General features: G+C 39.4%; 1 protein-coding gene across 3 annotated transcripts in view; it reads left to right on the top strand.

The window, feature by feature from the left end:
* The window catches only part of stab1 (stabilin 1), a 153,048-nt gene extending 130,546 nt beyond the window's left edge, over positions 1-22,502 (top strand). Inside the window, exons 59-69 of one of the 3 annotated variants that reach the window (XM_048254800.1) lie at positions 1,240-1,430; positions 3,856-4,000; positions 4,519-4,652; positions 7,305-7,470; positions 8,108-8,214; positions 9,150-9,269; positions 9,387-9,536; positions 11,033-11,149; positions 11,469-11,612; positions 18,704-18,808; positions 21,870-22,502. In XM_048254800.1, coding sequence (XP_048110757.1) covers positions 1,240-1,430; positions 3,856-4,000; positions 4,519-4,652; positions 7,305-7,470; positions 8,108-8,214; positions 9,150-9,269; positions 9,387-9,536; positions 11,033-11,149; positions 11,469-11,612; positions 18,704-18,808; positions 21,870-21,917 — 1,427 coding nt within the window. In that variant the 3' untranslated portion in view covers positions 21,918-22,502. Of the gene's footprint in view, positions 1-1,239; positions 1,431-3,855; positions 4,001-4,518; positions 4,653-7,304; positions 7,471-8,107; positions 8,215-9,149; positions 9,270-9,386; positions 9,537-11,032; positions 11,150-11,468; positions 11,613-18,703; positions 18,809-21,869 lie in introns of those variants that run through there. The other 2 variants (XM_048254801.1, XM_048254803.1) reach the window with 2 other exon arrangements.
* The last annotated feature ends 1,494 nt before the right edge of the window (positions 22,503-23,996 follow it).

Raw genomic sequence — 23,996 nt, 5'->3', positions numbered from 1 at the left:
TGACTCAAAGGTTTACTTGAATGTACTTTGCTCTAGTAACTAGTGTAAGTTTAATTCGCTACAACCATTTTATCACAATGATTAGTATTTAGGGCCCAATTTTGACGATCAGAAACGCAGTGCATAGCATACTGTATTTTTATTCTTCTTATCACAACGCAAAGTTTATTCCTATCTCACAATCAAATTTTTCGCCATGCGCTTCTCTTTTATTAAACAATGCTTTATCTAAAAATCGCTATCTTACACCATCTAAAAAGCATTACGCCACTGACCAAGAAAAACCTGGTTTATAGCGAAAGGCGCACTGTTACAAGATCTAAGCAGCAACTCCTCTGCAGGATAAATGTCCTCAGGTTTTTATTCTTATATTTTTGATGGTAATCCATTGTGAGTCGATAGTGAATGTAATTCATTGTGTATAACTGTTTTGTCGTTGACTATGACAACACGGTAAAGTTAGTTTCACTTTGCCTATGAGTTCAAATAATAGAAGAGTGCAGATGTGTGTAGGCTATTTTAACAATCCTGTTTTCACTGTCTAGTGTTTTGTATTCCTTTGTTTACCTCTTGTGCCATGTGTTCCTGTGTTTACTTCCTGTCCCTGTGTTTTAGTTCCTGTCAGCCATGTGCTCCTTTGTTTGTCTTGCCATATGTCTTAGTTCCCTGTGCCTGTGTCTCTGCCCCTCACCTGTTCCTCATTATTAGTCTGCTAGTTTAATTATGATTTCCAGCCCTGTGTTCACCTGTTCACTTGTTTTACTTTGTTTCTTGTCCATCTGTGCCCTGTTAGCCTTGTTAAAGGAGAATTCCGGTGTGATATTGACTTTAAGTGTGTTGAAACATGATACCGAGTGTGAACGTATGTCTCATAGCTCATCTCGGCTTGTACCCTGCACTCAGAAATCTGGCGCTAGTTAGCCGATGCTACCAACAGTTTTTTGATGGGGGTGCCTCGGGCATCGTCCTAGCCATGCAAATAAATCACTGTTTTACACCATTTACGAGGCTCAAAGTAGCTTCATACTTCATTGGTAGACTTCCGTGGGCCTTGATATTTAAAATGAGACATTGAGACCTTTGAAAAAGCACTGCCATCTTCCAGTAGCAGTAACTGGAATCCATGCATTTCCACGGAATTATTTTTGGAATTTGATCCCTTATCATATCTGTTCATTCATACTCGTTGCTCGACTTATCGTGACTAAATTCAAGATGGCGACTTTGGTGTCTTTACAGCTCCTGATTTCTGCAGTGAATACAATGGAGGCTGCCATCAGCATGCAGAGTGTCAGCAGGTTGACCTCAATGTCACTTGCTCGTGCAAAACAGGCTACTCAGGTGATGGCAATGACTGCTCCCCCATTGACAGATGCACTGAAGAAAATGGTGGTTGCAGCGATTTTGCAACCTGCATGTTCACAGGACCGGTGAGTAACCTTGGCTTGGCTTTTATTTTTCAACTCTAATGATCAGTAATAAAGGTAGCCTGGCTAAAACCACTTATTCACTTATTCAGAAACGTTTCCATTAGCCACTAGCATGGTGAGGGGCATAGACGTACAGTAGTGTTGATTTCTAATGTTTCTTCCTACTTTGCCTAAACTTTACAAACAGACAATAAATGGCATATGCTGTCAGGCATTGCTACTACTACTGTTTACCATAGACACTTTCAATTTTAAAACTAGAGTGTCATCCCCTCTAGTCACTGATTGGCCTGATCTTTTTGGGGTCTGATGGAAATGTTTGTCAATTATGGTGTTCTAGACTAGTATCTCCCTGAAAGGGTGTGGCCTGATGGTAGTTTTCCTAGTACCACAGTTATCTGGAAACTTAGTCAGGATGAAGGTCAATCAGGAAACAGGCTTTATTCTTTCAATGACGTGCATCAAGGGAGAGACACAAGTTTCCCCAGGAGGATTCACCCATATCTCTACTGTAAAAGGGGAATATCCTTGACTTAAGTATGTTTACAAGCAAAAGGGGGTGGGGGGGGGCTTCTTGTTATAACTCTGTTTGAAGATGTATAGGTAGAAGGGTAGAGGGCTGTCCCTCCTACACTCGTTAGGCTGGCATCACCATCAGGTCTAGTCACCCTCTATTGTTCTTTAATTAAAACTTGCCTGGGATGTTTCTCAGAGGCCGGCCCCATACTGATTCAACAAACTTTAGTTTCTCACACCTCACTTTGCTTCCTGGCTCCAGGTGGTCTGAGTGCCAGAGCAAGGAACAATAAGAAATACACACATGAATTATTCTGATTCAACACTTTCAGCTGGAACACGAAGCCAGGCAATTTTCTTCCTTCAGATACAGGTCTTACAGCCTCTCTGCACACTTTTAAAGTTTGCAATACTTCAGTTTGTCGGTAGAGACCCTCACCAAATACACCACAGAAGTGTAATCACATTTGGAGCATTGTCAGTGGTATGAAATAGCGTTTGTTTTTTGACGTGCTAGCTGGCCCCCTTAGCTTTCACTATAAGCCCATTCAGTGTTAATGCAAGAAACAATCTTGCTCAAAACTCCACCAATTAATGTAATTTTGCTCAAATGTTTGAACTTGTTAACTAGCGTAAATAGACCCTAGGTTGTTTTTACTCCAGAGTTACTCTTTAACCAAAGGAACTTTGCTAGCACTTTTCTTTACAGTTATGTAGACAATTGTTAAATTGATTGTAACAGTTAAACACAAAGAATAACTTCTTAAGAACCAATTAGTTGATCATGTGTGTATCTATCATGTTGCATCTAAACAATATCCAAGGAACTATTTTAGCAGTCTATCAGAAAATGTAGTGATTATTTAAAAAAGCACTGGTGTACTTCTTTACATGTCGAAGAATTTGTCAGCAATCTCATCATTATCCAGCTTCCTATATGTAAGAGTTGTAGAGTAATATATTGATAACAACATGGTTACTTCAGAATTGTTCCATGATAGTAATTTAGTGATTATAGGGTTGCCAATATAGTAGCCCATTAAAATGGCAAAAGTAAGTATTTCCCCATTATTACCCTTGGTCATTACTCAGAAACATTACCCAGTTTTGTAGAATTTCTGTGGTATCAGGGTCATGTATTACAAAGATTCAATTTTACAATAATAACCTGTTTACAGGTGAAACTCGAAAAATTAGAATATCATGCAAAAGTTAATTGATTTCAGTAATTCAACTTAAAAGGTGAAATTATTATGTAGACTCATGGCTAGGGACTGGCTAGGGACAGCAGATGAAAATTAGCACACACAGCTAAGTCTGGCTTATTTACAGCATTTTGTCTGTCAATTACTGAGCATATTCCTTGACAAAGATTAAAGGGACACCAGGCAACGTTTTTGTGTTAATTACTCACCTTCGTAAGTCGGTATATGGTTAAATGACTCATTACAGGGCGAATGAAGACTCTCTTGCCCGCCCAGCCTGTAGGAAGAATATTCCGCTTGCAAGTTCAGTGTATCGTACCCGCCGACCGAAGCAGTTTCAGTTTACATCCTGCATCCACAGCACAGAGGCAGGCTAACGAAACGCTAGAGATTGTTGCAAACGTGTGTATAATGGCAGAGCCGGCGAAGAAGCAGCGAAAACCCTTGACGGAAGATGCAAAGAAAAGGAAAAGAGCTTCAGACCGAGCGAGGGGGAGTTTCGTAGAGAAAAAGCATCAGGCTTGCCTGGTGCCCCTTTAAATATTACTATTTACTACATTGCCAGCGCCAATAACATGATACTACCTACATATTAACATGATTCTACCCACATACTACTAGCCTGTAATGTGGCACTGCAATTGTCACATGGATTCAAAGTTAGTGTTGTGACTGTATTTGTATTTTAAATGTTGAATTTACAGAATGAGAGACAATGCCAGTGCAATGATGGTTATGTAGGAGATGGCCTCCAGTGCCTGGAGAAGGTAATACCACCTATTGACCGATGCCTGGATAACAATGGAGGATGTGATCCTAAAGCTTCCTGCAAGGACTTACATTTCCACAGTAAGAGCTATGGTCAGAGAAAGTTGCTTTGACGGAGAAATGAAGAGTTTGGTTCCAAAACGCTATATCCTCCATTTCAAAGAATTTTCATAAATCATTTTTTTACATTTTGTTTTCCAGGTAATTTCAGTGCAACTGTGATTGGGTTATTGTTATATGATTTGTCTTTACTCAGTCAATCAAAACAGCAAAACTGCAATTGTATTGATATTACCTGAAATACATAATTAAATAACATGATTTATTAATGTTTTTAAAAATGGATATATAGCGTTTTGGAACCAAATTCTTCAAATAGTCATATTTCTGGATTTCTGTTTTCTGTCATGACTCAAATATGGCACTCTGCATACAGTTCTGTAGCCTTCATAAATGTGGCCTTGGTGGCAAACTAGAAAGTTTCAAAGAGCTGGAAAATGTTGTACTTGAGTAATGAGCCAATATTCCACTGTTTGGGGAGAACATTTCCTCTGCATTTAAGTGCTCAGTGATTTGAATAACCTTTGTGTTGGTCACAGCAAAAACAGCTGGAGTATTTCACTTGAGATCTCCAGAAGGAAAGTACAAGATGAACTTCACCTCTGCAGAAGCAGGCTGCAAGGCTGATGGGGCCATGCTTGCCACATTCAATCAGCTGTCTGATGCCCAGCAGGTGAACCTCTAATATCATTGGGACATAGAGATAAAACAAAGGGCATAGATTTATTTGCACCAATTTATCACAATTCATAATCAGTCCAGTCCAGTCCAGGACAAACAAGGTAGATAATTCTAGATAGGTAATTTAGAAAGATAATTATTGGTAGGTAATGTAGAAACATTCAATCAAAAAATTCAGTCCAACAAATACCTTGAAAGACTGTTGTTTCAAAATAAAATACTGTACTTTGTATTTTAAAGATTCTAAATTATACTCTTTACAAACCTTCCATGTATCAGTGTTTTCATCTCAAACAATTGGTTATGCTTCATAATAAGCTGTGTTAACAAACCATTTACAAGGTATTACTAACTAAGGGGGGAATTCTCCCATATGCGTAAGGGTGCGTAACTACGTGCATTTCACTCTGTGTACATTTTCCCCTTCGCCTAAATCTGTCATTTATGTGCAATAGGGGGAGTTACGCGTTTTGGGAGGAGCAACCCCAAAATCTGGGCGTTTCTGATGTATACAACTCTTAACTTAAGCACCTTTCCAGCTACGCGCTCTGGAGGGCTGTGTTATGGTCAGGATTTCCGTTGTCCGGTAATTGCTGGACATTGGACGTAAAAAAAAATGAAATGTCCGACAAAATTTAATCTCTCCCGTCAAATTGTCTGATTGAAATTGGCTAATAATCCTATTTTCAACACAATCGGAATTTGAGAATAAGCCTAAAATGTAGGCCTATACCAAAGCAAGAATACGTCCTTTGGCTTTATTTTAAAGGAACAGGCTCAACCGTTACTAAACAACACATATATGCTGTTGTGTCGCCAACATGTGAACCTTAAAATAAAGTGTTACCGAGTGTCTTATAAACTACTAAGTAATATATTATCATATCATAGCCTAGTAATTTCATGGCCTATATTAATTTTGCCACTTTTGTAATATTTACCTTTAGTTTAGTTTTAGTTTACCGCTGTGTATGACGCGTGTAAACAACGAGTGTACACTTTCGGTATGATAATCAGCTCCTCTAATGCTTAGGGTATACATTTGACAAGCATATAAATTTACCTTGTTCTTATCTGAAATGACTCCTCTACCTTTGCTGCCTCCATCGTTTCTGTTTTTGTTGTGTAAAAAACGTTGTAGGCTACAGTATATGATGGGATTGAAGTTAGTGAATTGGTTCCATTCTTTGTTGGTAACCAAATAGCCTACATTTGTAATCGATGCGTATGTGCATTCTCTCTCCTGCAGATTTGCGTTCTGTAGCCAAGTGTGTAATATTGCAAAAGTTGAAAAAATAAATTATTGTACAGAAAATAAATAGCCTACTGTCAGTTAATTGGCTACAGTGCAGTGAAGGGTTTGGGAGAGTGAAGTTATGATAGGGCAACTTGGAGTTTTATGAAAATAATTTACGAACCATGGGCCATGACCATGAAGCCTCTATTTCTTGCAGCTGTTAAAACACCTGCTAGATAAATAGCCACCAACATTCGTTTTTGCAGTAAACTACAGATTATAGGCTTTAAGTTATTTGTCCACTAGGCCTATTGGCTAATTTATCAAACCAGTGGTTTCTCGTTCGTCCTCCGCAGACTACAGGTAGTTCGGTAGAGTCATTGAATAGCGATGCCAAACAATTTCTAAACACTTTTTGTGACATTCAGCAAATATCTCCTCACCTAATGTAAGTTGCTTCAGACAATATGTTCTACTCTACGTGGAGTTGTCCTCCATCTCAGTTGCATCAGTTAGGCCTATCTGATTTTGAATGTTCTAAAATATGACGATATGCTGCACTGTATCCTTCTCGTTTTCTTTCATTTGTCCAGCTAACTTTTCCATTGAAACTCGCCATTTATGATTGGTTAGCCTACACAGTCGACATTCTGAAATTTTCATGCATGATCAAGGCCAAATTCACCAATCATCACACAGCCACTGTGTCAGCAGCACGAGCGCTGACAGTGACGGCGCGCGTCTGATGTCAGATTATTATGTATTAGACTGTTGTCATGTTGCAGCAGCGCTTTACTTATATGAAGTAGCATTAATCAATATGAAGGGCAGAGGGGGATAAATGTTGTCCCACCCCCGGCGATGAAAATAATTAATCAGAGGTGAGGATATCAAGACCAGAGGAGGGGAAATCCCCCCATCCCCCCCGACAAATCGCACCCTGCTTATAAGTAATTTACTAATGTTATCTAATGATAGTAAAGAGTTAACTTACCATTTATTAATACCTTTTAAAGGAACACGCCACCCAATGTCAGTAGTGATATATATGTTGTTACCTTAACTTTCACGAGTTGAGTCATACCTCGCCCGTGTCGGTACATGCACTCAAACGCTCTGGTGCGCAGCGCGAATGTGTTAGCATGTTGCTATGCTAGCGGGCTCAGACGTAGCCATAGAGAGAGGAAAACATGTATCATCGTGATCTATCATATTTTCCAAAAACTTATATTTCACAAAATTCTGCTAGGGTATGTAAACGTATGAGTCCAACTGTAGTGCTGGTTCTTTCACTGTACAGTCAAATTTTAGGTAGCAATACAGTGCATTTTCAGAGAGACATATTATAAAAGCTACAGTACATTTAATCTGACATGATGACATAATCTCCTCATGATCTTTCACCAGCTGGGTATGCACTTGTGTGTTGCGGGCTGGATAGATGGGAAGAAAGTTGGCTATCCAATAACATTTCCATCTGCCAAATGTGGTGACAACCGTGTCGGCGTCATTCTATACAAGGACCCAGTAGACACAAACAGGACATATGATGCCTATTGTTACAGAATGAAAGGTATACAGTATTATGGGTATTGGTGGTGTTCCACTATATGGACAAAAGTATTAGGACACTAATACCTTGAATTACTGAATTCATGTGCTCCACTCAGACCCATTCCCATAGGAGTATAAATCAAGCACCTAGACATGCAGTGTGCATTAAAAAGCATGCAGAGAGAATGGGTCGTTTTGAAGAGCTCACTGTCTCGCAGTGTCATAGGGTACACCAAGCATGGTCCATAAGGACAGGGTTGAGTTAGTTTGGTGTGGAAAAACTTTACTCATACAGAGCCCTATCAAATACATTTTGGATAACTATCAGATATTGTGAGCTAGGCCTTCTCATCCAACATCAGCGCCTGACCTCACAGATGCTCTTTAGGATGAATGGAGAAAAATCACAGACATTCTCCAAAATCTTCTGGAAAGAAGAGTGGAAGCTGTTATATCTATCCCATGCATAGAATGGGATATCATTCAAGTTCCTATAGGTGTAATGGCCGGGTGTCCCAATACTTTTGTCCATATAGTGTGTTTAACCATCAACTTTAAATGTCATTCAGAATATATGATGCAAAGAAAAAGTGACACATTGAGCACATAAAGTGATACATTGAGGCAAATATGTAGTATGTCATTTTCTTTTCTAGATGTTGAATGTGTCTGTGAAGAAGAGTATATTGGAGATGGAAGTTTTTGTAATGGAAATCTGGCCAGTGTTCTAGCCATGAATGATAAACTCTCAACTTTTTACACTGTAAGTATATTACTGTATAGTTAGGAACAAGATGATTCATACCCCTGACAAATATTGATTTAATGTTGGTTTTCTCTTGACCAATATGTTTGTTCTGACTGAAAATGACACTACCACATGCCAAAAGACAATGTAAGACAATGTGATAGAAACATGCATTCAGAAAAAGAAGACGCCATTTTTCATAAAAATGTTAGAAAATATGAAAACACTTAATAATAACGCTGAATAATTTTGTTCCTTACTGTAACTGCAATGACAAATGAACACATGCTTCACACCCCTTAAAAGTCATGCTGATTACATGTACAATACATTTTCCCAGTAGGTATTTACATAGTCACTTGTGCTGTCATTTATTTCCAAAGTATAAGTAATTCTTATTATTGTTTGTTTTAGTAATAGTACTAAGTAAGTACTGTTGACGCAATGACAACTGGCAAATGGCAACTCAGACAAAAATTGTTTGGTAATTGGGACCAGTGAAAGTATTTGCCAAAGCTGTAAAAAATCCGGCTGCCACCTCGTTGTCATTTTTCCTTAGTAAATGTTGGTCTCTTAGCAGAAAGATAAAATGGTTTGTGAATATGGGTCTTTGTTTTGCACCTTGAAACATTATTATTATTAGTAGTAGTATTATTATTTATACATTTTGCTGATGGCTTTATCCAAAGGTTACAGATACCAATTGCAGGGGCCACTCTCCCTGGACCAACTCGGGGTTAAGTGTCTTGCTCAAGGGCATAACAGGAATTGCCTTTTGTGGCTACTAGATGCTAGCTGTACTCCTTAGCCACTACACTACCACCGCCCTACACTTGTTAATGTATTGCTAAAAGTAAATGAAGAATTTTGGGCCCATTAATATTAGAAAACGCATTCAATTTGGGCTTTTGAAATGAAGGTGTAACATGAACATTTTTATTATCAAATAGGCCATGTTGACATATGCAAACACAGCTGAGGAAGGACAGAATCTGATGAATTTCCTGTCTGCAAGATCATCTTTTGCCACCCTGTTTGTGCCACATAATGAAGGATTCTCTGTCAATGAGGTAATTGATTTTCCTACAGAATAATCATATCTCAGAAAGGTGATGTGTGTATGTATAATATTTTTGATTGAACCTATGATCTGCCACGTTTTTTTAAGTGTTTTGTGTAATTTACAGACGCTGTCTCAGAGAGACATGGAGTATCACATCTCCATTAATAACAGCTTCCACGTCTTTGAGAATTTGACACACAACTTGGTCATTCCTTCACGACTGGGGTACAGTCTCACTATTGTGATACCAGCAGATGATGCAACACTGTCTGATGTGAGTTAATTAGACTTTGGGTGTACAAGTAGCTTCATTGTCAATTTAGATAAATGATGGGATCTCACACATGGGATGCAAAGTAGGAAAATTATCATGTGGTGGTTTGGCTGTGTTGACTACTAATTAGTTGTAAACATCAAAACTTTGGTGTGGTACAAAAATTGATCACCAGCAGAGGTTACCGTTAAATGTTTGTTTGTCTGGTAATATCCCAGAATATTGGACATACAGAAAATCTACCAGACATATGTTTTTAATAGCTTATACATTTAAACCGCAATAAAACACAAACAATATACTTCAACAATGCAGTTTATTAGACATAGTCAGCACAAATTAAGTTTGTAACTCTGCAAACATTGCAAACTGACATGGGTTATAACCTACAACAATAAAATGAAATGCTGCAGACATTTTGTAGTGAACAATCAGGAGACTTCCCGGGGAGTCAGTAACATTTTGTTAACGTGCTGACGTTAAAAACAGTTAAAAACAGGTGTGATATTGCTGTTTGGATAAGTTTATACTACTCTGCGATCACAGCTCACACCCTCACTCTCACTCCCACCCTCACTACACTTGTTACCACTACGTTGGTAATAACAACATAATAATATGTAAATAGGAATTATTTTGCCATATTTTCCACCAGACATTCTGTCTGTTTATATTTTTTCTGCCGGCAACTACACATGAAACCCTTCACTTTCCAGCTGTAGCCGGCTAATGTAAACCCTGATAACCATGTTTACTGGAAATACAGAGTAAGATTCTATCATGAAGGTCATCAAGGTCAGGAAGTTACCAAGGCAAAGATGCACACAGTAATTTAAGGTTACAATTTGGGTTAAGGTACAGTTACAAATGCCTTAGGAGTGGAATGCAGTATGCATCTAACCATTGTAGCAGACAGCTGAACACAAATGAAAATATACAGTGGATATAATATATATTTATAACTACTGTATATGGACAGCACTGACTGAAGTATAAAAAAAACGTTGTGCAACAAACTAAAATGTTTTTGTGTGCAGTCAGTTCTGTTAAAAGTTAAGGTAGTAAAATTACACTGAAAATAGCCTATAGTCCTGTAAGGGTTGAAAGCTTTGCTTGACTGTTGTTCTGTTAAATTCTACAATATATAAACTATAGTGTTTAGATCGTTTTGGTTTTAAAACTCTTTTTAAAAATAAAAACTGAGTAGTGTGGATGTATCCACAAATGCAGAAAAAACACATTATAACAGGCATAACTATAAGCTGGTATCTTTTCCATACAAAACCTGTTATTGTAACTTCTTTTATCCTTAGATTTTGTGTACCCTTTTCTTTCTCTTTTGTTACTTCAGTTTAGTAAATCACTGTCAAACATGAAAACAAAACAGATAAAGCAAAAATTCTATAATAATAAAATAATTTTAAAGATTGCACACTCTCTATTCACACGCTTACTCGATCATACATACCTTGTAAGTGTTGTGCTCCTATATCCAGCAGAATTTCAAACCTCATAAACTTGTCAACAAGAGAAGCATTGTAGACTGGGACATTCCAGCTATCAATGGAATTATACACATTATTGATGGACCATTAAAAGCACCCCCCGAACCTGTAAGTAATTACATATTTCCCAGATAAAATTCACACAAAGAATGTACATTTTGCTGTTATTAATGCAACTTTCCAGATTTCCAGTTAAGACAAAATAGTAGACAGAGACAATGGTAAACACACTAACGATAAAAATGTCTATTCATTTTTATGTTGTTGGAAGCATGACCTTTCTGCTATTTGTTTTATAAGTAAACCTGTTAAGTCTACGAGGAAAATACTCTGCATAAGGACTCAAAGAATCCCTTTTTTTGAAGACAAAACAAATTCTCCAAGTTTGTGATTATTATATATTAATGATGATAATGATTTTGTGCAGGTGAAACCATTACCTCATCCCCAGTCTGGGGGTGTCTCTGGCGTCCCCATTATGATAACACTCTTTATACTCCTTGCTGCTACTGGTATGGCATACTATGTGTTCAGGTACAAAAAGGATGCTTTCCGTTTCCAGTATTTCAAGGTAAATGATGACCATAATTGCAGAGGTGTAAAAATCAAAAAGTAAAAATTCTGCCATATATTTGCTCCAACCATTCACTAAACCAACTGATTCTAACTACCACAACTCCTCAGCCAGGTATATGAGTTAATTTTAGGGACGCTGTGTAAAATGTGAGTGAAAACAGAATGCTATGATTTACAAATCATATTCAACCTATATTTAATTGAGAATTGTTCAAAGACAACATATCAGGTGTTGAAGGAAATAAATGTTCTTTTTTGGAAAATAAAAATGTTTGATGCTAGCGACACGTCTTAAAAAAGTTAAGACAGGGACATGTTTACTACTATGTTCAAGGGCGCGGGAAGGGGGGTGCTGAGGGTGCTGCAGCACCCCCTGCTGGCAGGAGATAGATTTTTTAAATTTGTTATATATATTTTTAAATAATTACTAATTCGCTGTCTGACATTGTTTAAATGTGTGTATGTGAAATGATGAGTCAAATAGCAAAAAAGGGTTATGGATTGGTTGGAATATAGGCTACTAAAAATTAAGTTATAGAGATCAACGTGAACGTGAGTCAGTTACTGTAAGAACCGTAGCGTGGTTTCATCTATGTGATAGCCAGAGAATGTCTAATCCGTAAACGGGCTCTGGTGATAGCGATTAAGTGTGTAGGCCTACGATTGATATAGGCCTACATATTCTATGCGATTTACACGTTCAAAAAAGCATGGATAAGCTGAAAGAAACTTTAATTGTGTTGTACAGTTTTGCAAAATTAATAAATTATAGCTAGTGGAATCATTTCACTAGTCGCTAAGATAGAAATTATTAGGACACATTCTTGCTGTGGAGACGACACACTTTAGGCTATTCAGGAATTATTTGCGAGATCATTGCAGCCTGATTATTAGCCTATATTTAAATCCAAACATCTCTGGTGTGGTTTTGACGAAAAGTAATTTTCCTTAGCTATACTGAAATAGGCTAGATTCAAGTGCGCTTCTGTGGGGTGAGGGTGGGTGCAGTGGAGTCGGAGTGCTGTCGTGGAACCAGACCTCTCAAGTCTCACGCATTGAGCGTGAGACACGCATTTCAATGACTTCACACACTCACACGCCACACATGGCATTTCTCACTCCGAGAAATTATTAACTTGCCCGCACAGAAATTTCTAAGGGCTATATTTTACAAACGTGTCGCACAACGTTGCTGTCTGTGCGCTCATTCAGCTCAGAGAGCTGCTGTTCAGTTACTAACCTATCGGCCAATCAGAAAATAGGATCTCAACCAATCAGGAAATAGTTTTGTTTTGATGTGGGTCTGCAACGTGGAGACTGCTGGTCCGCGGAGTCGTGGAGTGAAATTAGGCCCGGTGCTTCGTCTGATAATTTGCTGCGCAGTTGATCAAGATACCGCGGACCGACAAAAAAAGAAAACAAAAGTTTCTGCTATTAATGTCATTACACATGGAGGCATACAATAAAGTGGTGGTATGAGCGTTCATTCAATGCAGGCGTCTGCGCGAGAGAAACTGAAACTAATCGATAACGTTGGTATCAAAGCTCCGCTTCAACCTGTTGAATGCTATTTAATTGTTTAACGACACTTAATAGAACAACGTTGCTTTTTGGAACTTCCATAGAAACAGAGCAGAAACTGTATAATACACTGTATAGCACTGAGTATTGTATAGTCAAATTTGAATATAACGTGGCCAAAAGCTATTGTAGCCTTCTGTTAAAGATCAACAGATCAGTGATTTACACCTATCTGCTCGCCAAAAAAAGCTGGTAAACTTCATTAAAAAACATGTATTTTTTTCCCCCATTTCCTACCAATGTATGATGCTTGCATGAGGGAAACATCCCAAAACAATAGCACCCATATAATTGTTGCTGTTTTGAGAAGTTTTCTTCTTATGCAAGCATCATGCAACCATGCAAAAGCAATGAAACTAATTATATCTTACATTAGCAGTCCTCTGATGTGCATGTCACAAAACATTTAAGTGAAAGTGCATGTAAAACAATATAGGCATAATAAGGATTGTGATAATGATAATGACAATTTGATTTGGAGGGAGTGGGGTTGGGTATGTGTAGATGAGCCCTATGACCCCAAAGTCTGCCATGACTGGGCCTTAGGTCAAAGAAGTTTGAGAAAGGCTGGTCTACATAACCTGCATCAGATTGAGGTTTGCAGTGATGTGTTATTATTATTCATTATTATTTACTATAGGGTTCTAGAATAAATAAAACAGTGTGTTTGAAATAATGGAATTTGTGCTCTCTCGTGAAGCTGGGTTGATGGGACATGGGGAGGGTGGGTCTGGTGATCTGGGGGGTGGGCGCCACGAGTAGTTCAAGCAGACGTAGGACTTTCATGTACTTCGATCAGGGGGAGGGGGCGTGGCACTGTGCCAATGCCACGTCCCGTCCCCCCAGAAACAAAGTCTCACTCCTTGCAAACTTCAAAACTTGAGAGCCCTGCGTGGAACATTGGAATTTGTGGCTGCCCAGGACGTAGATAGATTGATAGATAGATATACAGATATACTTTATTGATCCCTAAAACTTCTCTCTATCACCCGCACACCGCACTAAAATGATGTAGCAGTCAAAATTTGAAACATGTCCAGGAGGGGAGAAATCGTCGGACATCCATTATTTTTGTTATTCAGCACCCCTGGTCAAAAATAGGTTCCCGCGCGCCTGACTGTTGCCTCACCTCTTCATTTAACAGCATTCTGTAAATGTTCTCTGGTCTCTCCAGGAAAATGTTGCATTGTGTACTAATGTCTGTATTGAAGTTGTCTCAATAATGAATGAATGAATGTCCCATTCATTACATTACATTACATTACATTTGGCTGACGCTTTTTTAACCAAAGCGACTAACAACATGGTACACAGTAAGTTTTAGAACAATTGTCACAATTTTAGGACAGTTTAAAAAACATTAGAGTACAGTAAGAATAAGTGCGTCGGTGAGTGCTGTTTTTAATAGTTACTTGTCAGTTTAAAACGGCTGGTGAGTGCTAGGATCAGTAAGACTTGTTGAAAGTGTTGCTATTAGAGTAGATGTTCTCTAAAGAGCTGGGTCTTCAGGAGTTTTTTGAAAGTGGAGAAGGATGTCCCTGCCCTTGTAGGAACTGGCAGTGTGTTCCACCAACGAGGAACAACAGATGAGAAAAAGTTTGGATTGGCTTGAGTGCATCGGTGGTAGAGCTAGGCGTCGCTAACAGAGGAGCCGAGCGTCTGGAGGTAGTGTAAGTCTGTATGAGGGCATTCAAGTAGGTGGGAGCAGAACCGGAGACTACTTTGTAGGCAAGCGTTAGAGACTTGAATTTGATGCGGGCCGCCATAGGTAGCCAGTGTAGCTGGATGAGCAGCGGGGTAACATGTGCCCTTTTGGGTTGGTTGTAGACCAGGCGCGCCGCCGCGTTCTGGATCATCTGAAGTGGTTTCACTGCGCAGGTTGGGAGACCTGTCAGGAGGGCATTGCATTAGTCGAGTTGTGAGATGACTATTGCCTGAACCAGAAGTTGGGTAGCATCTTGTGTCAAGTAAGTCCTGATTTTCCGTATGTTGTAGAGTGCGAAACGGCATGACCGGGCGACTGAGGCAACATGATCTGAGAAGTTTAGTTGGTTGTCGAGAACAACTACTAGATTTCTTGCAGTCCTGGTCGGTGAAACAGACAGGGAGTCAAATTTGATGTTGATGTCGTGGTGTATGGTAGGTTTGGCTGGGATGACCAGCAGTTCAGTCTTTGAGAGGTTCAGCTGGAGGTGGTGTGCCTTCATCCATGTAGCTATGTCTGAAAGGCAATCCGAGATCCGTGCTGAAACCAAGGGGTCATCAGGTGGAAAGGACAGATAGAGCTGTGTGTCGCCTGCATAGCAGTGGTATGAGAAGCCGTCTTGAACGGATAATCTGTCCCAAGGAGGTGGTGTAGATAGCAAAGAGGAGGGGCCCAGCACTGAGCCCTGGGGACCCTGTGGTGAGATGCAGATAGTTGACCAAGCCATGATAATGTTAAACAAGCGCCCTGTGAGGTAGGATTCAAACCAGGAGAGAGCAGAACCGGAGATTCCCATGTCAGCGAGTATAGAGAGAAGGATATGGTGATTAACCGTGTCAAAGGCAGCCGATAAGTCAAGCAGAATGAGTACTGATGACCGGCGGTCGCCTGGCTTCTTTTTTAGGCTTCTGTTACAGACAGCAGAGCCGTTTCGGTAGAGTGGCCGCTTTTTGAACCCAGACTGATTTGGATCCAGAAGGTTGTTCTGTGAAAGGAAGTCAGAGACCTGTTTGGAGACTGCTGCGTTCAATGCCTTTGGATAGGAAAGGCAGTAGTGAGACAGGGCGGTAGTTCTCGACTTGAGCAGGGTTGAGAGAAGCTTTCTTAAGTAACGGTGTTACCGGGCCATTTTGAACGCTGTTAGCTGGTGCGATGGTCGGGCTGATGGACTGAAGTAGGCTCGTAGGTATAGGGTCCAGCGAGCATGTGGTAGGACGGCTGCATGTCAGGAGTCTGGACACTTCACTCTCGGAGAGAGGCGTGAATGCTGAAAAAGATGTTCCAGCAGTCCCTAGAGGTTGTAGGAGTGCGGTATCTGAGTCAGATGCGTTGAGTGGGCATGTAGAGAATTGACTGCTGATTGCCGCCACTTTGTTTGTAAAAAATGAGGCGAGGGTATCTGCAGTAAGGCTGGATGGAGGAGGAGGCAGCTGAGGGTTGAGTAGCGATTTGAAGGTTGAGAAAAGTTTTCGAGTGTCTGTAACGCTGTTGAATTTGTCATTGTAGAAAGCAGTCTTAGCAGCAGTGATGTCTGGTAGTGTCTGGTAGTTTTTGAGGTCGTCAGCTAGTTTGGATTTGTGCCATTTCCTCTCCGCGGCTCTGAGTTTGGTGCGCTGCGATCGGAGGGTATCATTTAGCCATGGATGAGAATGTTTGGATCGAGCTGGCCTTGTGGTAAGAGGGCACAGCTCGTCTAGACACGAGGTCAGTGTGGAGCAGAGCGAGTCAGTGGCCTCATTAACCTCCAGAGAGGAGAAGGTGTTGAGTGGAGGTAGACCGGAGGCAACCACAGAGGAGAAGTGCGTTGGAGACAGGTTCCGGATGTTGCGGCGGAACGTGACCATCGGCTGAGGAGCCGGAGGCTGTTCTGTCAGGCTGACGTTGAACTGGATGAAGAAGTGGTCAGAAAGATGGAGAGGCGTCACCATGAGGGTGTCTGTGCTGCAGTTCCGAGTGAAGATCAAGTCAAGCTCTTTGCCAGCTTTGTGAGTCGGTGGGCTTTGAACCAGTTCGAGGTCAAAGGAGTGGACCAGGGCCAAAAAGTCCGCTGAGCCTGGGGCATCTAAGTGGATGTTCATATCACCGAGAACAAGAAGCGGACAGTCATGCTCAGGGATGGAGGATAGCAGAGTGTCAAGTTCGTCAATAAAGTCGCCTAGTTGGCCTGGAGGGCGGTAGATGACCAGCACGTAGAGTTTTGCTGGGGCGATCACTGTGATGGCATGGAATTCGAATGAGACATATTTGTTTGAAGGCAGTAGCGGGGTGAATTTCCATTTGTTGGAGATCAGCAGGCCCGTCCCGCCTCCTCGTCCAGATAGGCGAGGGGTGTGGGATAGTGTAAGGTTAGTGGAGAGTGCAGCCGGGGTGGCAGTGTTCTCTGGTTTGATCCAAGTCTCAGTGAGAGCGAGGAGTTCCAATGAAAGGTGGTTGGCATAGCCAGCTATGAAGTCCGTTTTGTTGACTGCGGATTGACAGTTCCACAAGCCCATGGAGAAGGAGGTTTCTGTCGGTGAGGACCGTTTAAGTTCCTGGAGGTTAAGGCGATTTCTGCCCCTTTTGGCATGATGCCGTTTTCTGCAATGGCCGGTGATAACAGATATGGTGGAACGGCACATTTTGCCTTTGTCGGTGCCTGTGCTCGGTGAACTTGCACAGGTAAACTTGCTTGTCTTGACCGGGTCCGTCTTAAACGAGGCCGGCTGAAACGAGGGCTGCCACTTATGCTGACGCTTCAGCAGCAGCCACTATTGTTATGCTGATAGGATTTGCATGCAGCTGTCCTCGTGTCTCACTAATGATGAATCAGCGTAGACCGCCCTCTGACGTTCGCACAGCTTAGATTGTTGTTGCTATTTTTGCATCAACAAAGCATACAGCAGAACTGGGTTTACACGTCCTTGACGCATTTCCGTTTTTGCGTAAAAGGTCTATGATTTTCTTTACAGAAACATCTGGTTTTAATGCAGTGGCATCTGAGGTCCAAAAGACCACGGCCATCCAATATTGTTCTTCGACAATGCAAATTATAGTGATCTTTCCTTGCTTGAAAAGATTTCTCTGGATTCTCTGAATATTTTAATTATATTATGTACTGCATAATGCTTATGTAAGCATTATTCTTATATTGTTTCATGATTTGCTCACACAGGTTTACACAGAGTGATGAATGCCTCTTGTTTTTGTTCTCTCTTCTCTTACTTCAAAGAGACTCTTTTTTATACCCAGTCATGGTGCCAGTTAACCTAATTAATTGTGAAATGTTCCAACTTTTGTTGTCCCTATCATTACACAACTTTTCCAGACTTTTGTTGCCCCTATCCCAACTTTTTTGAGATGTGTTGCTGGCATCAAATTCAAAATGTATAAATATTTTCCATGAAATAATGAAATTTGTCATTTTCAACATTTGATATGTTGTCTATGTCCTTTTTGCAGCTAAATATGGGTTTCGAGATTTGCAGATTATCACATTCTGTTTTTAATTACATTTTACACAACGTCCCATATTATTTGGAATTAGGGTTGTAGACACAATACATAAAAGGACTTTTACTTTCTGAAGCTGGACATTCACATCTACTTATTTATTGTCTACTTTAATACTGTATCTTGAAAATAATTTATTGAGAGTTAACTGTGATCAAATAATGTGATGTAAGAATATTTACTCTCAAATGTCAAAAAGAATATTTACTATGCAAAAACAAACTTATTATTCAAAAACTGCACTTTGTCCACAAAAGAATGTGTTTCACATGATCTTAATTTCCATGGCGTCTTTCCATATCAACTCACAGAATGAAGATGATGGTGGTCCTACACCAGGGAGCACAAACCCTGCTTTGGTTTCTATTCCTAACCCCTGCTATAGTGGCTATACAGCCTTTGCAGAACCCTTTGAAGTAAGTTCTTATTCTTCTTCTTATTATTATTATTATATCATACAGTATGTGGCTGAACAAGAAACTTCATTCAAACTTTGTAACGTAGGTCTTCAAACAGATCGGGTTGCTATGTCTTTTCAACTTTGAAACTTTTATACTTTTTAAACTATTAAAGAAAAACTTTTTAAAAATCCCCATAGACTTAACATTGCCGATTATGACATAATAAGGCCATTAAGCAGTAAACAGTCTACTTTTAAACTATTATTAAACTATCTATTAAACTAGCTGTCTATCAACAACTTTTAACTTGTCATCAACTATGTCAACACTTGTCATCAACTATGACTCCTACCCACTGTAGCTAGTTAGCATGGTTAGCATAGTTAGCATGTTAACATTGCTAGCATTGTTAGCATTTTTAGCAAAACTGATAAAAATGATTAGCTAGGTTAGCTAAGTCATATGGTTAGCATACTTAGCATGTTAGCATTGTTAGCATGTTAGTTAGCATAACTACTAAAAATGACTAGCTAGGTTAGCTAAGTCACATGGTTAGCATACTTAACATGTTAGCATTGTTAGCATGCTACTTAGCATAGTTAGCATAACTACTAAAAATGATTAGCTAGGTTAGCTAAGTCACATGGTTAACATAGTTAACATTGCTAGCATAGTTAGCATGTTTAGCAAAACTGCTAGAAAACGTTAGTTAAGTTAGCTAAGTAGCATGGTTAGCATAGTTAGTATTGCTAACATGTTTAGCAAAACTGCTAGAAAATGTTAGCTAAGTTAGCTAAGTAGCATGGTTAGCATGTTAGCATTGTTAGCACTGCTATAAAACATTAGCTAAGTAGCATGGTTAGCATAGTTAGCTATCTTAGCATAACTGCTAGCAAACATTAGAGCCATTCCAACTTTTAGTTATCGTCAAATATCTACCTATATACAGCCATTAAACTATTTAAATATCAACATTCATTAAACTTCCAGTCTGTCAACAACTTTTAAACAATTTACCTTCAACTTTTAAACGGTCTACTTTTAAACTATCATTAAACTATCTATTAAACTAGCTGTCTATCAACAACTTTTAAACTATCTACTGTCTATCAACAACTTTTAAACTATCTACATTCAGCTTTTAAACAGTCTACTTTTAAACTATCAACTTTTATTAAGCTATGCAACCACCATGTCTAGCATCACCGTAGTAACCATCTCTGTATTATCTGTTTTAACTATACATGATATTTTACATCACAACTTTAGCATTTTCATGCACTGGTAATTCCTTGGAATTGCATTTCTAGTTATTATTATTTTTCTTTTTACCTTTTTGTGCGTGCTATTCAGCCTAAACCGCTTAATGTGCAAATTTGGTTGAAGCACCGTTCCGTAGATCTTCCAAGGCTTTACCGTCCTATCCGTTTTTCATTTTTGAGAAGTTTATACTTTTTGAGATATTTGTAATTAAAAGTGTATTTTTCCCCCATAGACTTGAATGGGGGCTGTGATGTCATAAGAGCCAGCTGCGCTCGTTAAGTAGTTCTCAGAGCAGTTCCCAGGCTAATCAGAACACTGGCACAGGTGTCACCTGTGAGGAATTCAACTCTCTCAGCTTCTAAGCATACAATCTAGCTCTACCTGAACTACACATCCTGTTAAAGTGTTTCCTGTGTGTCAAAATAAAAGTCCCAGCCATATCTCATGCATTCAGCATTATATCTCCAGAACGGCTTGACGTACATGCTTTAAATTTGGTACGAGTGTTTTTATGGACTCAAAGATGAAGTGAGTTGAAGTTGGAGGTTGAAGGTCAAATGTCAAGGTCAAAAACACCTTGAGTATGATATCTCAAGAATGCCATGTCACACAAGATTCAAATTTGGTTACTCCAAAAGAACCTTTGCAGGTATCACAATTACCCTACCAACCAGCTAGCAGCAAGCTCAACAGCCTCACCAACACCCTAACCAGCAGACTGCATCCCCTCGTGTAATTCCTCGGAATTGCATTTCTAGTGTCGATTTAAGATTGTTTGTGTAGGCTACACGGGTTGAAAATTTCCACACAGTTTAATTTCCCTATTTTCACAATTGGCTAGCCTATACTAACAAACGCATTTCATTTGAAAAAGCAACATGATTAATCACTAACAACTAAGTGCAACTGCAGCTCTATTAACACATCCAAAAGGGCACTTCACTTTTGCCTGTTTAGGCTATTTGTTTTTGTTCTCTCGTGGGTCGTGACTTTTCCATTCTGCGGTATCTGGGTTGAAAGAAGACTGTCCATGCATGCTAGGCTTTCTTTTATTTCTAAGGTTTGGCAACACACCGAGGCAGTAACTCCGTTGACACTAACAGTGTTCGTGACAGAGGTAGGCTATGTCCTGTCGACCTAGCCTATCTTCTTTTACAACATTGACATAGGGAAGAGGCTTTTTGACCGTTTAGTCTGTGCATCAGTGCAATGCAAATTATAGTGATTGCTGTTGTCGCGGTAAACTTATGCTCCTTTCTCTAAATAGGCACAGTGTAGACTAGATCTACTTGCTATGTTGATTGATTTTCTGTGATAAATGCAGCCTGTAGCCTAGACTACTTCAGCAAACCCAGACCGGTTGTGGTATCAGTTTCGCTTTTAAAACGCAACAGTGTAGCAAGAGGGAGAGTGCCTGCGGGCTGTTTAATTTGCAGCATACTGTAGTCGACCAGGTTGTTCTTCTTGGTCAGTGGCATAAGGATTTTTAGAGGGTGGAAGATAGGGCTCAAGGTTTAATAAAAGTGGAGTGCATGGCGAGAATTTCCTGACTTTATTGAGTGTAAGATATAAGCCTTGCGTCACGCTTTGTGCCACCTTGCCCTGGGTGCACGATAGGGCCCTAAAAAATATTTTGATTGAAAAAGTTGGGAGTCTGTATTAGCACATTATTAGTAGCCACCATATAGTGTATAGCCCATGCAGTTTATTTGCCATTGCATAAAGCTTTTCAATATCAATTTAAAGTTTCTCAAGAATCAGTGCCTAATTATTTGCCAATGTCATTAACAGTAGCATTGAATTGCATTTTCAGGATTCAGCCACGACTGAGCATGCGGGGGCACCAAACCTCCTTGAATAATTCAGAATCAGCCACACTATTTCTGCAAACATAAAGAAGACTTCAGAAACATAAACATGATTTATAGAATGTTAAGTGAGTGAAAAACTTTGAATTGGATGGAATGGTGGAACATTAATAAAGCTTGAATATTCATACTGCAATAGTATAAATCGCTGTGATGTTGATTATTTCATTATGAAATTATTGCATTATTTCATAATGCAGTCATAATGTTACATTTTCATAAAATGTTTTGACTGATTCAAAGGTATTGTGAAGAACTCCTCAAAGTTTGAGGAGTTAAACTTGAAGAACTCCTCAAAGCATTTTAGCTCACTCTAAAAAAACTTCTAGTATTCCTAAATTCATACTTAGTAAAATTGTTTGGGGGATATAATTATTGCATTTCTCTTATTCATAAAAACTTAACCTAGTTAGCTATCTAGTTGTGGCTAGGTAGCCAGATGCTTATGCTGTAGCTAGCTAGTTGTGGCTAGGTAATTAGATGGATGTGCTATACAGTTGAAACTTAATGTAGTCTTACCATGTCATTGTTTTTATATTATTTTATATTATTGATTAAATTGATATTATTGTTTATTATTACTATTCTCCTTATTATAGTTTGACCAACATTCTAATCTGTTCCCTGTTCAATTTTAAATATTATGTTGTTTTGTATTTGTGTGTCGCTTTGGACAAAGGCGTCTGCCAAATCCATAACCATAACCATACTATGGTGTACAGGACTCTGATTTACAATACAATTTTGTGTAGTTTAACTATTACGAACGGGCCATCTCTAGGCTTTTACCCCGAAATCGCATTGTTCTTATACTCTAGAAGCCACTGTTCTCACCCAATTTGGCCCACCATCAAATGCTTGACCTCTTTGTAAAGATAAGACACAGTAGTTTCAGTAGAGACCATCAGAATAACTGTGTGATGTACTGACACAGGGCTACAGAGGCTAGAATATAGTTTTTTCTTCCTGCCGGATTGCAAGCATCTCTGAACTGACCACAATTCAGCCCTCTAGGTTACTTGAATGGACTTAGAAACACAACTGAGCCCTAGCACCAGGTCTTGTGAAGCTTTGTGCAAAAGTAGATCAATATAGAAAAAAAAATGAGTAGACCATTTTTTACCAAGGTATGCTCATGCGTTTTGTAAAATGCCTTATGGAAACTTCCCATAGGACTTTTGGTTACCCAAAATGCACACTGACAAAAAAAAGCCTTACTGTGTAGCAACCTCTCTAGAAGCATAATCTTGGTCTCAAATGAAAGGTCTGAGGTTTCTTGTAGACTATTTGGATTGTATGTCAGGTGTTCCGATATAGAATGACTACACAAAATATGGAATAATTACACAAAAGTCTCTATTTTTGTATTTACTTTGTTGGTTCAATGGTTGTGTACAAGAAACTATACATCTGCACAACTAATATTGGATAAAACAACATGAAGATTCAATTTCTTTGGATTCTTGTGAATATTTCGGTACCCAATATGTTGCATCTACTTATTGTGCTGCAGCTACACTGCAGTCAGAGGTCAGGGTAGCACCAAAAGCGGAGGAGGGCAGCAGGGATTAAATTTAATTAAGACATATTATGATCAATCTGACAATGTAAAGCACTATACAGACTGTACATAAAAATGGTCATTTTTGGATTTCCAAGAGTGCAAGCTTTCACATGGTGTATAATATTACTATGCTACATAGCAATATGGTGCATACAATTGATTTTGAATGTTGGGGGGATGGGGGGGGTGTCCGTTAAAGTTTAAAGATGATGTTTGTGTAGCTGAATAGGAAAAAATATTAATGAAAAGACAAAAAGTGTTTGTTCACAGTATTTGTATTTATTCAATACCTTGTGGTGTGTGTGTTTAAAGTATATATACTGTTTTGATCCCGTGAGGGAAATTTGGTCTCTGCATTTATCCCAATCTGTGAATTAGTGAAACACACTCAGCACACAGTGAGCACACTAGGTGACCAGTAGGTGACTTGCTCAAGGGCACTTCAGCCGCACCTACTGGTCGGGGTTTGAACCGGCAACCCTCCGGTTACAAGTCCAAAGCGCCAACC

The sequence above is a fragment of the Alosa alosa genome, chromosome 10, assembly GCF_017589495.1.
Source record: "Alosa alosa isolate M-15738 ecotype Scorff River chromosome 10, AALO_Geno_1.1, whole genome shotgun sequence".
Lineage (NCBI taxonomy): Eukaryota > Metazoa > Chordata > Actinopteri > Clupeiformes > Clupeidae > Alosa > Alosa alosa.
This window is presented reverse-complemented; position numbering and strand designations above follow the sequence as displayed.